This window comes from Erpetoichthys calabaricus, chromosome 3 (assembly GCF_900747795.2).
Source record: "Erpetoichthys calabaricus chromosome 3, fErpCal1.3, whole genome shotgun sequence".
NCBI lineage: Eukaryota > Metazoa > Chordata > Cladistia > Polypteriformes > Polypteridae > Erpetoichthys > Erpetoichthys calabaricus.
This window is the reverse complement of record NC_041396.2, coordinates 173,957,421-173,972,083: the sequence shown is the minus strand read 5'-3', so window position 1 is coordinate 173,972,083 and position 14,663 is coordinate 173,957,421. Positions and strand designations below refer to the sequence as shown.

Genomic DNA, 14,663 nt, shown 5'->3' with positions numbered 1-14,663 from the left:
TTTGTTTAGCTTCAAAAATTACATTTTTATAAAGTCTCATCTTTCTACTATAAAATGTGCAAAACACTACCAATTCAAAAGTGTTTAAAAGTATAATAATGATACCAATAATAATAATATTAAATGAATAATAATAACAGCAAAATTTATTTGTTCAGCACATTTTCATACCAATGATGTAGCTCAAAGTGCTTTACAGGATGAAGAAAGAGAAAAAGACAAAATAAATAATAAAATTAGGTAACACAAATTAACATAGAATAAAAGTAAGGCCCGATGGCCAGAGAGGACAGAAAAAAAAAAAAAATCTGCAGGGGTTCCGAGGCCACGAGACCGCCCAGACCCTTCTAGGCATTCTACCTAACATAAATGACCTCAATCAGTCCTCATTGTATTCAGGGTTCACATAGAAGAACTTGGTGATGATGGTTTTCTGTCCACCCTGGCCATCGGACCGTACTCCTTTCTATGTTAACTAATGTCTTATTTTAATTTCTTATTTGTCTTTTATTTTTCTTCTCTTCATTATGTAAAGCACTTTGAGCTACTTTTTGTATGAAAATGTGCTATATAAATAAATGTTATTGTTGTTGTTGTTGTTGTCATGTGGACTTCTGGCCTTTAATGCATCAATGTAGGGACATCACAGTGCTTTGATCAGATGGTGGTGGCGTAGATTGCCACCACAGAAAAACGGAAAAACACCAGCAGAGAAAGTAGGGGTTAGTATGGATAGCAGAGCCACCATGAATGATAATGATAATTAATTGAATATACAGAGCATCAGGATTAAACTTGAATGAAGCTATGAGAAAGCCATGTTAAAATAATGTGTTTTTAACAGTTTTGTAAAGTGTTCCACTGTATTAGTCGGGCGAATTCCTATTGGCAAGATATTCCAGATTTTAGTTGCATAACAGCAGAGGACTGCCTCACCACTTCTTTTAAATTTAGTTCTTGGAATTATAAGCAAACACTCATTTGAAGATCTAAGGTTACAATTTGGAGTGTAAAATGAAAGACATTCTGAAATATAGGATGGAGCGAGATTATTTAAGGCTTTGTAAACCATAAGCAGTATTTTAAAGTCAATTCTAAATGACACAGGTAATTCAATGTAGTGGCGTCAAAACCGGTTTGATGTGTTTGGATTCTCTTTTCCTAGTTAAGATTCTAGCAGCTGCATTCTGCACTAGTTGCAATCGATTGATGTCTTTTTTGGGTAGTCCTGAGAGGAGTGTGTTTCAGTAATCTAGCCGTCTGAAAACAAAAGCGTGAACTAATTTCTCAGAATCTTGCAATGTTATAAGGGGTCTAACTTTAGCTATATTTAAGTGAAAAAATGCTGTCATAGTAATCTGATTAATATGTGATTTAAAATTCAGGTCAGAGTCAGTAGTTAAATTATTTACCTCTGTCTTGACTTTTAATCCTAATGCATCAAGTTTATTTCTAATACCCTCATTATATCCATTTTTGCCAATCACTAAAATTTCTGTTTTCTCGTTATTTAGTCTGAGAAAATTACTACTCATCCATTCAGAAACACAAGTAAGACATTGTGTCAGTGAAACAAGAGTGTCGGGGTCATCAGGCACTATTGATAAATACAGTTGCATGTCATCAGCATAGCTGTGGTAGCTCCCGTTATGCCCCGAGATAATCTGGCCTAACGGAAGCATGTAAATCAAAAAGAGCAGTGGACCCAGGATAGAGCCTTATGGAACACCATAGAGAATATAATGTGTCTTTGACGTATAATTACCACAACGGACAAAGAATTTTCTACCTGCCAGGTAGGACTAAGACCAATTTAAGACACTGCCATAGAGACCCACCCATTGACTAAGGCAATTTCTAAGAATATTGTGATCAATGGTATCAGATTCGGCACTCAGATCTAAGAGAATGAGAACATATAAACAGCCGCTGTCTGCATTTACCCGCAAGTCATTTACTACTTTAACAAGTGCAGTTTCTGTACAGTGCAGTGTTCTGAAACCTGACTAAAACATATCAAGAACAGCATGTTTATTGAAGTGGTCATTTAGCTACATAATGACTGCCTTCTCTAGGATTTTACTTAAGAAAGGCAGGTTAGAAAAAGGTCTTAAGTTTTCAAAAGCAGAGGAGTCAAGATTATTTTTCTTGAGCAGGGGTTTAACTATAGCAGTCTTAAGACAGTCTGGGAAGACCCACCATATCTAATGACGAGTTTACTATGTCAAGAATACTATCAATTAGTATTAGCATGCCAGATACTTCTTTGAGAAAACTTGTTGGTATAGGGTCAAGGACGCAGGTGGATGGTCTCAGTTGAGAAATTATTTTATATAAATCAGGTAAATCTGTCCTGGTAAAAGAATTTAATTAGTTTATAAAGGAGTACTGGGGTTTAAGAGGATCAGTATTGGGAAGATGTACTATATTATTTCTAATATCATTAATTTTTTGATTTAAAAAAACAGCAAAATCCTCAAAAGTTTCACTGGAAGTTTTTTGGAGGCATTCCATTGAGTGACCTGGGTTTAGCAGACGATCAATTGTAGAGAGTAAGGCTCTGGGGTTACTAGCATTGTTATTTATAATTCTAGGGAAATAACAGTGCCTCTCAAGACAGATTATGTTGTTGTATTCTGTTATTTTAACCTTCAATATCTCATAGTGGATAATCAGTTTAGTTTTTCTCCATTTACGCTCAGCTGTCCGACATATTCTCTTTAGATCAGACACTCCTTGAGTCTTCCATGGTGTAACAGTGCTAGAAGATTTTTTAACTGTCTTTTCAGGTGTAACTATGTCAGCAGCACCTCTCACCATAGTATTAAAAATATCCACCTTATTATTTACATTATCCTCACTATTGTAGTAAGCATTACAAACGGACTGGTTGCTTAGAATGTTTGTAAATTTTGAAGCTGCTGCTGAATCAAAGAAGTGTTTTTTAACAATATGCTTCTCGTGAATTTTTTCTGTCATTATTTCTATATTAAATAGTAAGAGAAAATGGTCTGATAGACCAGTATCAATGATCTGCTTCACATCAACTTTTAGTCCTTTAGTAATTACTAAATCTAACATATGCCCTGCTTTGTGTATAGGCTGACTAATGTGCTGGCTCAAATCAAAAGAGTCCAGGAGGTTCATGAATTCTTTTACTTTCGGGTCACACTGATTATTGATATGAAAGTTAAAGAGAACAACTATTAGGAATGTGTCATAGTTTGTAATTACAATTGACACCAAGTCTGAGAATTCCTCAAAGAAAGACGTACAGTATTGTATTTAGGAGGTCTATACACGAACAATACTAGACACTGAGAAACTCCATGAATAACAACGGCAAGACACTCAAAGGACTTGAATTTACCAAAGCTGACATCTTTACACTTTAACCGGCCTGAGTAAATGTTTGCTAAACCACCGCCTTTCTTACCTTAGCGATCCGCAAGAGCAAAGCTGTAATTCGGAGGCACAGATTCTGTTAAAACAGGCGCACCTTCAGAACTAAGCCACGTTTCACTTAGTGCAATAAAATCAATTTTCTATCACTATTAAGATCGTTGATGGAAAACGTCTTGTTGGTTAATGCTCTAACATTTAATAAAGCCATATTTAATGTCTCAGAAGAGCAGAATTGAATTGCAGGAGCGTTATGGGTATTCGAAATAGAAATTAAGTTTTTATTAGAGCCACTCTGTGCATATTTTTTACTTAATATGTAGTCTAATTTTATAGTTTTAATATATTGTTCATCTAGAGGTGTAATTGTAATTAAATTATTCGTATTTATGCCGCACTGTCAAGATTTTTTACATGCATTGAGGTTAGTTATTAGAGTATTAATGCAGTGCACATTTGAGGAAGATTTTGTTACCGAATTACCATGTCCTTGCAAAAGCATTACGGAAAGGGTTAGGAGTAATAGTAGAGAGTCAAGAGAGACGAATAACCTTAAGGATGCTTTTGGAGAGGACCCGGGCATTAAGTCTATTAGGATGCAGACCATCCTGCTTGAAGAAACGCGGCCTCTCCCAGAAGAGGTCCCTGTTGTGGAACCCGATGTTTTGTACCTTGCAGAAGCCTTTCAGCTAGATGTTTAATGCCAGCAGATGACTGTAATACTCATTTGATCTTCTAGCGAGAGGTAAGGGACCCGAGATGAAGATTCTTGCAGCTGGGGTCCTCTCCTTTGTGGCTTTAATTAATGCTGTGAAGTCCGCCTTGAGAATCTCCGACTGTCGGTATCTCACGTCGTTTACCCCGGCATTTATTACAATGGATCCCACTGCCCTGTTCTTGTGCTTCTCGAAGACTATTGGTGCTCTTCTCATAATGTCTCGAACACGAGCACCAGGAAAACAAGAGACAAAAGATTTCTGATTAGGGCATGAGATGTTTAGGTCTCATACAATAGAATCTCCACTTACAAATACATCACCTGGGGTTGAAAGCAAACGGGGGGAGTGGAGAGAGTCGAAACGGTTCTGGGTGGAGATGCTTGCCTGTGCTGATGGAGGTGATCTAGCCTTAAACCCCAGCCTGCATAGCTGAAACAGGCCAAGTTCCTCATTGCTGATGTCATCGCTGTGACGACGAGGCGCGGGGGTAAAACTCACTTGGCCTCGACAGTGAGCGGCACAGCGTGGAGTCAATGTTACTGAGCCGCGATTTGCTGAGACGATTTCAGATGTTGTGGAGGATTTTTCCAGTAGACGAGCCTTCAAATCCCTCAGGTATCTCCATCTGGACAGGAGTTTCTGGATTTGGATAGAGAGCCTGGAGTTCTTCCACAACGTGGTCCATCACGCGGTCACCCATTGTCTGCTTCCACTTCTGCTTCTTGCCTTAGGAAAGAATGAGAGAGAGAAGGTTAGCCTTATAATAATAATGATGACGCTAATACCAAATATTATAAAGGCTACCAGTTTGTGATGGTGTGGGCTGGCTCAATGTCTTGGTCTTCAGGAAGCCTCTTGAACTTGCCATCATCTGTACTGTAACTGAGATGAGCTGGGCAGATAAAAACACAAGGGGTAGGTGCAAAAGTGAATCGGTGCTTCTATTAAAAACAATTCCAAAATGAAAAGCAAACAGTGCTGAAATTGCAGTGCAGTCAAATCTTCTAAAAATAAATAATCCAATAAAAACAGTGTTCATGGAGGTTAACATATAAATAAATATCCATAAGAGCAAAGTTAAAATACGTCAGGAATCTTCTCTAAAAATCTCCTCTGCTTCCCTTTAAAATGGACATCTCTCCAGCTTATCCTATTCGGATGTTGCACACGGAGAGATGTCATCTATTAGGCACAGACACCCTTCAGATCTGGATCGTGTCCCTGTTTCCCATATCTGTGACATTCCATGGTGCTCCAGCGAGCCTCATCTCCTTTGTACTCTCGGTACCATTACCCAGCCTTGCGGGGGGAGTCCCTTCTGAGTAATGTTGATCCTGTTCCCATGCTTAGGAAGAGCAACCCTAAGTCTCCTTGATCACCAGCCACATGCTCCCCTTTTGGGGTTCACATTCTAATTTGTCTGCTTCCTTTTCTCTTACACCAATTCTCACTCACTCCTGCCCTTTTCTCCATCCTTTCTAAGCTTCTTTTTTCTATTTCAAAGCATTCCAATATACATCAATAAATAATCTTTTAAGAAGTTTGATTTAATCATAACCTCATTTATTTGGATTTCATAACAATTCATGTCACCAAAGGGCAACCCTACAAAGACCTAAGGAATAAGGTGGCATGGCTCTGCCTACTTTCAATTTTATTACTGGGTGCAAATATACAAGCTCTAAAAACCTGTTCATTGACACAAATAGATGAACATATGCAGGCTTGATCCGCAATAGAAATAAAATCCTGCAGTACTTCTTTATGCTCTTTGCTTTGTACCCCAATAAATACAAGTTATCGTCAATATACTAACAACCCAATTGTACTTAGTTTCACTCAGAATATGGAACCAATGTAGGAAGTACTTCAAGATAGAGAAGCTTTTATCTGTGGCACCTGTGCACGATAACCACCCTTTTCCATAACCTCTCAAACGTATGTAGTTTTTAATGTCTGGAAAATATTTGGAATACAATCACTTGGAGATCTGTACATAGACAACATCTTCGCATCCTATGAACAATGACACTCCAAATTTAACTTTGTAGCAGCACATTCCTTTCACTACCTCCAAATTTGAAACTTTGCTAAACAAAACCTGCCCAATTTTCCTACTTCTATTCTGGAAAAAATATTGACCAGTCCTGAGGACTCTCACAGCATTTCTGTAATATACAAAAACATCTTAAAGTCCCTCCCTTTTAAAGATCCAGGAGTACAGTGGGAATAGTACCTCTCTCTCAAAATTTCAAAAAAGGAGTGGAAGGCAGCAATGCACAGAATTCACTCAAGCTCCATATGCACAAAGCATACAATTGTTCAACTTAAAATCATCGATCAAGCACATCTGTCTCGTTTAAAATTGTCCAAGATGTTTCCAGGGCAAGATCCAACCTGCGGATATTACAGTCAAGTTCCAGCCTCATTGGGCCACATGTTCTTGTTGTGTACCAAATTAACGTCATTTTTGACCAAAATCTTTAAATGCCTTTCAGACAGCCTTGGTGTCACAACCTCTCCTAATCCACTAACCACTGTGTTTGATGTACTTCCAGAAGGGCTTAAGGTGGAGAAGGATAAACAAACTACAGGCAGTCCCCGGGTTACGTACGAGATAGAGACTTTAGGTTTGTACTTAAGTTAAATTTGTATTTAAGTCGGAACAGGTACATTATTTTAATAAATGCTATTTTTGACTGACTGTAACCAAGTGCTCTGCCAATGAATAATGGAGTTTCACCTCTCTCTGACCTTTTTATTATTTCTACTTTATTTTCAATGGTGATGGTTTTTCTCTTCTTTACTGTATCACCAGCATTTGCATCAGATTTGTGTTTCAGAGACATTCTTGAAGGGTGAAAACAAAAGGTTGAGATGAGCTCTTCTGCACAGCACTGTACACGTTATCACAGCAGGAAGGCACCAGTCATCAACACGTCTGATGTACTGACAAGAGACAACTTCCTGCTATGTGCGTAACAGTACAAGCAGGCATGCTATTGAGAATGAATGGGGGCGGCGAGGGCTGGTTCATCACCAGCCCACCTCATAGTCACCTCCACTACAGTATGCTGTAGAACGAACACGGTGCGGCCAAAGGCGAGTAGTGAATTGCCCAACCCCAATTCAACAGGCAGTCATCCGAGGCACAATACAATGCTACCCCCGCCGCCCAGTTCAGCCACAACCGGGTCACCACTTGCAGCATTACCAGCCTTATGTGTCTGGGCGGGCAGTGAAACGCCCCCCTCTGCTCCATCCAACCTGCATCCAGTCAGGAGCAGTAGCTGCGGCGGTGTAGTGGGCGGGCAGCGAACCATCGTCTTGCACACGAGCGATAGCTGTGGCCCCAGTGACTATGGACCACGGGTCACTGCTTCCTGCCGGGAGCCGCCCAAGGGACAGTACACTGTGCGAGCAGCGAAATCGCCCCCCTCTAGCCACCGCTTGCATCATCCCCAGGATGAAGATGACGGAGTGGCAGTTACTGAGGCGCATGCGTCGCAGTTGCTTCCTCGTTCGTAAGTCGTAGGTTGGGTGTTCATAACCTGGGGACTACCTGTAATTGCCTTTACTTCACTATTGGCACATAGACTTGTCTTGCTCAACTGGAAGAAACCTAACTCACCTCTTTTAAGTCATTGGGTGACTGATGTTATATATTATTTGAAATTGGAAAAAATAAAATTCTGCCTTAGAGGATCTGTGCAAAGCTTTTTTAAAACCTGGCAGGATCTAATCAATAACATTTTGGAATAAGCATGTACATTGAAGAAGTGGATTCTCTTCCCTTTTTTATTCTATTTTTATTTTATCTATTTATTTACTTATTTTTCCTATTTAAGTTTTACTCTGTTGGCCTAGCTCTCTTTCTTATGGGTAGGGGTTAATTTGATTCAAACCTAGTTTTGTAAATTTTGACTTGGTTGTATGGAATGTTATTTGATTTTAATAAATTCAATAAAATGTTTAAAAAGGGCGGCACAGTGGCGCAGTGGTAGCACTGCTGCCTCGCAGTAAGAAGACCCGTGTTTGCTTCCCGGGTCCTCCCTGTGTGGAGTTTGTATGTTCTCCCCGTGTCTGCGTGGGTTTCCTCCGGGTGCTCCGTTTTCCTCCCACAGTCCAAAGACATGCAGGTTAGGTCAATTGGCAATTCTAAATTGTCCCTAGTGTGTGTTTGGTGTGTGCATGTGTGTGTGTGTGTCCTGTGGTGGGTTGGTGCCCTGCCCGGGATTGGTTCCCTGCCTTGCGCCCTGTGTTGGCTGGGATTGGCTCCAGCAGACCCCTGTGACCCTGTGTTCGGATTCAGCGGGTTGGAAAATGGATGGATGGAAAATGTTTAAAAAAAATAAAATAAAATTAGCCACCTATTTTTAAGCCATGGACCCGTTATACCACATACTTCCCATCTGTTTGAATGGGAAAACTGCTTAGGTGTACAGTCGTTTACCTGACACTGTTTAGCATAACGGTTTGTCTCAACAACAGTTCTTTTGATCACGTCATCATCAAGAAGTGGATCTTGGCTGTCAACTTTAACTCTTTATTTCTGGCTGCTCTATAAAATCAAAACGAGATGGTGCTGGTTCATTTGAAGCAGGGTCAACAGAAACCCAAATGTGAGTGTCTCTTTTGGAGTCAGTAGAATTGCTTTCGGTTTCACTATCCATTTCAGTTTCACTGCCAGAGGACAGATTCACTTCATCATCAATGCAGATGAGAGGCTCCTCAACATCACTGGTTGAATCACAGGCAGTTCAAGAGCGTGCAACACCTGGGCTGCTGAAAAACATTTCTTAAGAGACGGCATTATTAGGCTAGGAGAAGATTTGTCTACACCGTTGACCAGGTTACACTTGGGCCTGATGGTTACGTAAGGCACGCCTACACCATTGCCCGAGTTATGCTTGGTACTATTGCCATTAGCATTTTTACAGCCTGGGTCTAACACTTATGCAAGATGCCTCTATACAGTTGCCTGAGTGACTAACTCTTTTAGTACTGTTTTCACAGCCCAAGTGATGCTCGGGTCTAACTCTAAGGAGGTTAATATAATGCATAAAAATTATTTTGTTAACTAAAAGTTGTGAGCTGCTTACCATTTTTAAATAAGATTTGTGAGCTGCTTGACCAAAGTAATAATAAAAAAAAAAAAAACTTATTTGAAAACAATAATAGATTGATTTATTTGTACATTTTGATATCTTTTCATGTTTTAAATTCTTTTGTTTCAACCTTCAGTCTCAGCATTTATAGTACTCAAAGGCAGCTGTGTAACAAGTTGCTGAAAATTGAAAGCAAGTTTAAAGAAGAGGGATGTATTGTAATCCAAGCAACAGATATGAAAATGATTTAGTAAGAGTCATATTTTACAAACTTAATTTTAAGCTTGATTAACCAATGTGAAAGTATAGTAATCCTATGGTAAAGAACTACATAAACTGTGATTTTGGGACATTAACAGTGTATTAGATGAATTACTTATAGACTAATTTATTCTAATATTTAAACATTTTTACTTGTTTTTTTTGTATTGTAAGTTCGTAGCACAATTTTCTTATACATTACAACCCATGAACAGTTCAGTTGAAATTTAGTTGGTCACCTTAACTGGCAGGTTCAACATGAGGTATGAAAAATGACTGTAACTATGATGGAAGCAAGTAAAAGTTTTTTTTTTCACCTGCTGACAGATAAACCAATGTACATTGCAAATCCTTTACTTCTTTACGTACAGTATATGACCTTTCAATTCTTCACGGATCCAGTATCCTGGGTTAAATTCTGTGTCTGATTATTGTCTGTATTGGTTTTGCTCTGCTTCCTAATGTCTGCATGGCCATTACCCCAGTTACAATGTGTCATGTGAAAACGTTGATACACCCCTGAAAATGTGTTGTTTTTTTAACATATGTGAACATGTCAAGATTTGATCAGCATTTGAGCAGTATCTTTTGATGATCTGACAAACATCATGCCACATTTACATTTGTAGTCCATTGTGTAATGTAAATAAACATACATACAAATTTTGCTTGTGAAAAAAGTAAATACTAGGGAATCCATTCCCGGGCTCCCGATTACCAGGAGCCTGGGATTCCCGGACGTTTCCCATTCCTGGGAATGAAACTGCTGGAATTCCCAGCTGAACGGGAATGGCCAAGCTCGCATATATAGCGTGTAAAAGTGTAAAAATTGATCAAGAAATAACAGAGTCATAGTTGAAAATAATTAAGGCGGCGCCATTGTTGCAGCTTGCACTTCATCAGACAACAGCTTTGAACAGCAGCTTGAAATTGCAATGTGTCAGTCTGTGGCATCTGCATTATCTGTGCCAAGAAACCTGCCATTACAGAATGATGACAAGAAACTGGATGCATCAGTAAAAGCTGCAACAGCAAGCGTGGGCGTTGTTTAGAACAAGTGTATCAGTATCTGATGACTGTGCCGCCTACTTCAGTGGAGGCAGAGCGTGCTTTCTCAGCAGCTGGTGTACTCTGCACGAAGGTGCGCTCTCGTCTGGACGACCGCACACTCGACACGTTGTGCTTTCTACGCTCTTATTACCGCAACTAACTAGATACATGTACTTATATGACAGCATGAACTGCTTGTAGTTAAGGTTAGTCTTTTATTGGTGTCAACATATTTCAGTAGTTTTATTAAAAATAAGTGTCGCTTGCTCTAAAACCATTCACATGTGAGATGCCCGTGCACTGTGTCATTCCCAGGAGCCGGGATTCCCGGGAAGGACATGTGGAATTCCCGGGAATGGATAAACCCGTCCGGGAATGGATTCCCTAGTAAATACACCCTTACATTTATTACTACATCAAATACCTGAAATTAGAGTCAGATGCACAAGATCAGGTTCAAATGATCAGAATAACATTAGAGAGGATCTTGGAGGAACCTGTGTAATTCAAAAGCTCACCGATCAGTTTATGAGAAAATTTAAGCATAAAGCTTATATGATTAAGTTTCCTTACCTAAACATCCTGAGAAATTTGGTAAGGTTTTTGAATCTGCCCAAGCATGTTTGATCATATTCCAGTTATAATTGAGACCTTCCTCCCCTTACAAGCTGTTAAACCTTGTGCCCCTGTTTACTCCTCCCAGATTGCTAACACCACTACTGCCTGATAGTTAGCTGTTATGTATGCTGCTCAGGCCTTACTTGCTTTAGCACTGAGGTCCTTATTTTGTTTAATTCCACTTGCTCCAATATTTTAGACTATGTTACATGTTAAATCTAAATCTGAATCATGTTTAATTTATACCACAAAGGCCCTTAGACATGGTGAGCAAAGATATAGTTACTTGGTCATAGTACCTGAATATCTGTTTGGTGAAAATCAAAGACAGCATATCACCAGAAGAGCCTGATACCAAATATGGTGAAACAGAGAGGTGCAGGATGTGATAAAGGCTAAGGAAGAAGCAAAGAAAACATGGTACAAATCAGTGAGGGAGCAAGACAGGGAAATGTATAGGCAGGCAAACAAGGAGGCAAAGAAGGCAGTCACAAGAAGTGTATAAAAAACTGGAAACAAAAGAGGCAGAGATAATGATTTTAAGACTAGTGAAAGCTAAGAACAAGGCTCGGAAGGATTTTAAGCAGATGGAAAATGAGCAAGGTGTGGCCTTCACACACCGTGATAGGATCAGGAATGGGTGCTCTGAAAAACTGTTCAGTGAAGAAAATTCAAGTGTTATTTGGAGGTAGAGTCTCAAATTAAGGGCTAGGACTAAGCACAAGGAGGAAGGATGTTAAGGAGTCACTGAAAAGCATGACAAATGGGAAAGTAGCAGGTTTGGATAAAATATCAGTGGAAGCCTGAAAGTGTTTAAGGGAAGAGGGAGTGGATATGTTATGGGAGTTAATGCAGAAGATATATAAACAGGAGAAATTACTAAAAGAGTGGAGGAATAGTGTGATTGTACCCATTTATTAAGAGAAGGGAGATATTCATGATTTTGACTGGAAACTATAGAGGGATAAAGCTGATGTTACACATAATGTAATTCAGGGACAGGGTTCTAGAGAAAAGGTTTAAGGAAAGATTACAGTTTGTTTTTATGCCAATCAGAAGAGCAACTGATGAAGTCTTTGCATTGTTACAGCTCATAGAGAAGCAATGAGAACAACAGAAGCATGTGCATATAGTGTTTATTGATTTGGCAAAGGCTTATGATAGCATGCCATATGGAAAGGTTTGGAGGTGTATTAGGGAGAAAGGAGTACCAGAAAAGTACATGAAGATTTTCTAATACATGTATAAGGGAGTGTGGACATGGGTTAGAAGCAGTATTGTGGTAACATAAAAAATCCCAGTTAGATCCCTGTACACTAGAGATCTTTATTAAGCCCTTACCTCCTTGACCTGGTTATGGATGTGTTGGCAAATGGGATAAAATATAAATCATACTGATGCATGCTTTTGCTGCTGACATTGTGTTGTGTAGTGTAGCACTAGAAAATATCGAGTGGAGAGGAAGTTGGAAGAATGGAAAAGGACTAAAGCAAAATTCACTAACAAAAATTGTTTTTTTTTAGAAATGCATATTTTTAGTTTGTTTGAAATTGTCCTACACTTAATACCATTTTGGGGAAAATATTTGTTTACTTGTTTGACTCACAGATACTCCTGATTTCCTAGTAGCATTGTTTGGATTAACACCAGATATACAGTATAAGACAATGGGAACTGTTCAGCAAGGGAGTGTTAGCACCACAAATGAACTAGGTTCATTGTTGGGAAATACATTGTGGAAAGGTACTGTAGTTCTACTTACAATACTGCTTCAGAACTACAATGGAGTCAAAATAACAGCAAAAACAACAATTGAAAGTGATCACAACACAAGTAATAATTTTATACTTAGCTTGTATTAAATGATTATTTAAAGCATGATGTATGTCAGGGTCTGCCTTTAAAGCCACACCAAAAAAATACAAATTTCCTGATAAGGAATGATACAAAGTTTAGTCAGTTTTTCAAGAATTAATTAGTGCCATTCTTAAATAACCTTATGGTGTCTGGTCTCTTGATGTTTTAATATACCTGAGAGAGACTGGCTTATAATTTCTCTATGAAATTGGTATGGTAAGCTGTTAAGTGTTAATTATTTTTTAATGTATGTTCATTTTCTGGAATGTTGTACTTTATTTTTGGAAATCAGTTGTGTTTTGCTTGTAGTGGTGAAATTTTAACTCTTTTAAAATTTAAGAATTTCATATGTGAAAGTAATTGAAAAATTCTATTGTACTGTATGTGATCAGTTAAACAGGTCTAGTAAATGTACATATAATGAACCACTTAAGTAAAAATTGCTTTCCTGGCAAGACATTCCTTTATTTGATTTTAAAAAAAATTGTATTAATGATCAAATTGTATAACCACATTTAATATAGTACATAACGCATGGAAATGTGAGTATATTAACATAGAAAAGGGACCTATTGCAAATTTTGTCTGTAGCAACAGGTATTTACTTCTTGTAGTAAATTTGTTATTGTTTGTGGTTTTTTGTTTTCCAGGTAAAGATGGGGTTATTAGTTGATTTAACCAATACAACAAGGTTTTATGATCGTACTGAGATTGAAAAGGAGGGAATAAAATATGTAAAACTTCAGTGCAAAGGGTGAGTATTGTAGACATCCACATCTTCATATCTCTCTCTCATGATCCTGAATTGTGTAAAGTAATTAAAGGAAAATTAAGTGAAGGACAATGACATGATTTATCAGTTATAATGAAGCAAATGATCTTGGTGGTTTAATATTAATTGGCTACTTATCATAGTTGTAAAAGTGAAATCACAATCATCATTTGATTTTTTTTCTTTATGCTATTTTAGACATGGTGAGTGTCCAACTACAGAGCATACCCAGATGTTTATTAGACTATGCGAGAACTTTATGGAGAAGAATCCTACTGAACTGATTGGTATGCCTTCTATTCTTTTAGATTTCTCAAGTTAAGAGCTGTGCAAGCAAGCCATGTCGGTTAATATTCTTTTTCTGTTTGAAATTTTTAAACATGTTTTTTTATATGTCAGAATCTTTTTAACCTGGGTTTTAAACTTTTTTTAAATTATATTTTAATTGAAAAATTCTTAATTTATAAAAGCTTTGTATTTTACTATACATCTATTTAATTAGTGAAATATGGTATGGTATTAATCTTAAAACATGCTCTTCAATTCAGGGTCACTGGGTTCCGCATCCTATCCCAGCAGCATTAAGTACAAGGCAGTAATCAGCCCTGGACTCTCTCACATACTAGTGCTGGGCGGTATGACCAAAATTCTATATCACGATATTTTTAAAAACTATACCGGTTTCACGGTATTGGAAGATATTTTTTTCCCATGCATGAGTGGATGTTAACCACATTTTCCACTGCAGTTACTGGCTAAGAATAACCTGTTCCACTGTCATGAGAATTGTACAAAAAAACATTTTAATGTGCACACAAGTATTAATACAGGTTTGCATGGCCCCATAAAGTGATATTTTTCAAGGGGGTGGCACTA

At 38.2% G+C, this 14,663-nt stretch overlaps 1 protein-coding gene across 1 annotated transcript in view; it reads left to right on the top strand.

The window, feature by feature from the left end:
• rngtt (RNA guanylyltransferase and 5'-phosphatase) overlaps window positions 1-14,663 on the top strand; it is a 947,965-nt gene that overhangs the window by 32,252 nt on the left and 901,050 nt on the right. The window contains 2 exon segments of the mRNA XM_028797536.2: window positions 13,666-13,769; window positions 13,986-14,074. Of these exon segments, the coding sequence (XP_028653369.1) occupies window positions 13,666-13,769; window positions 13,986-14,074 (193 nt within the window).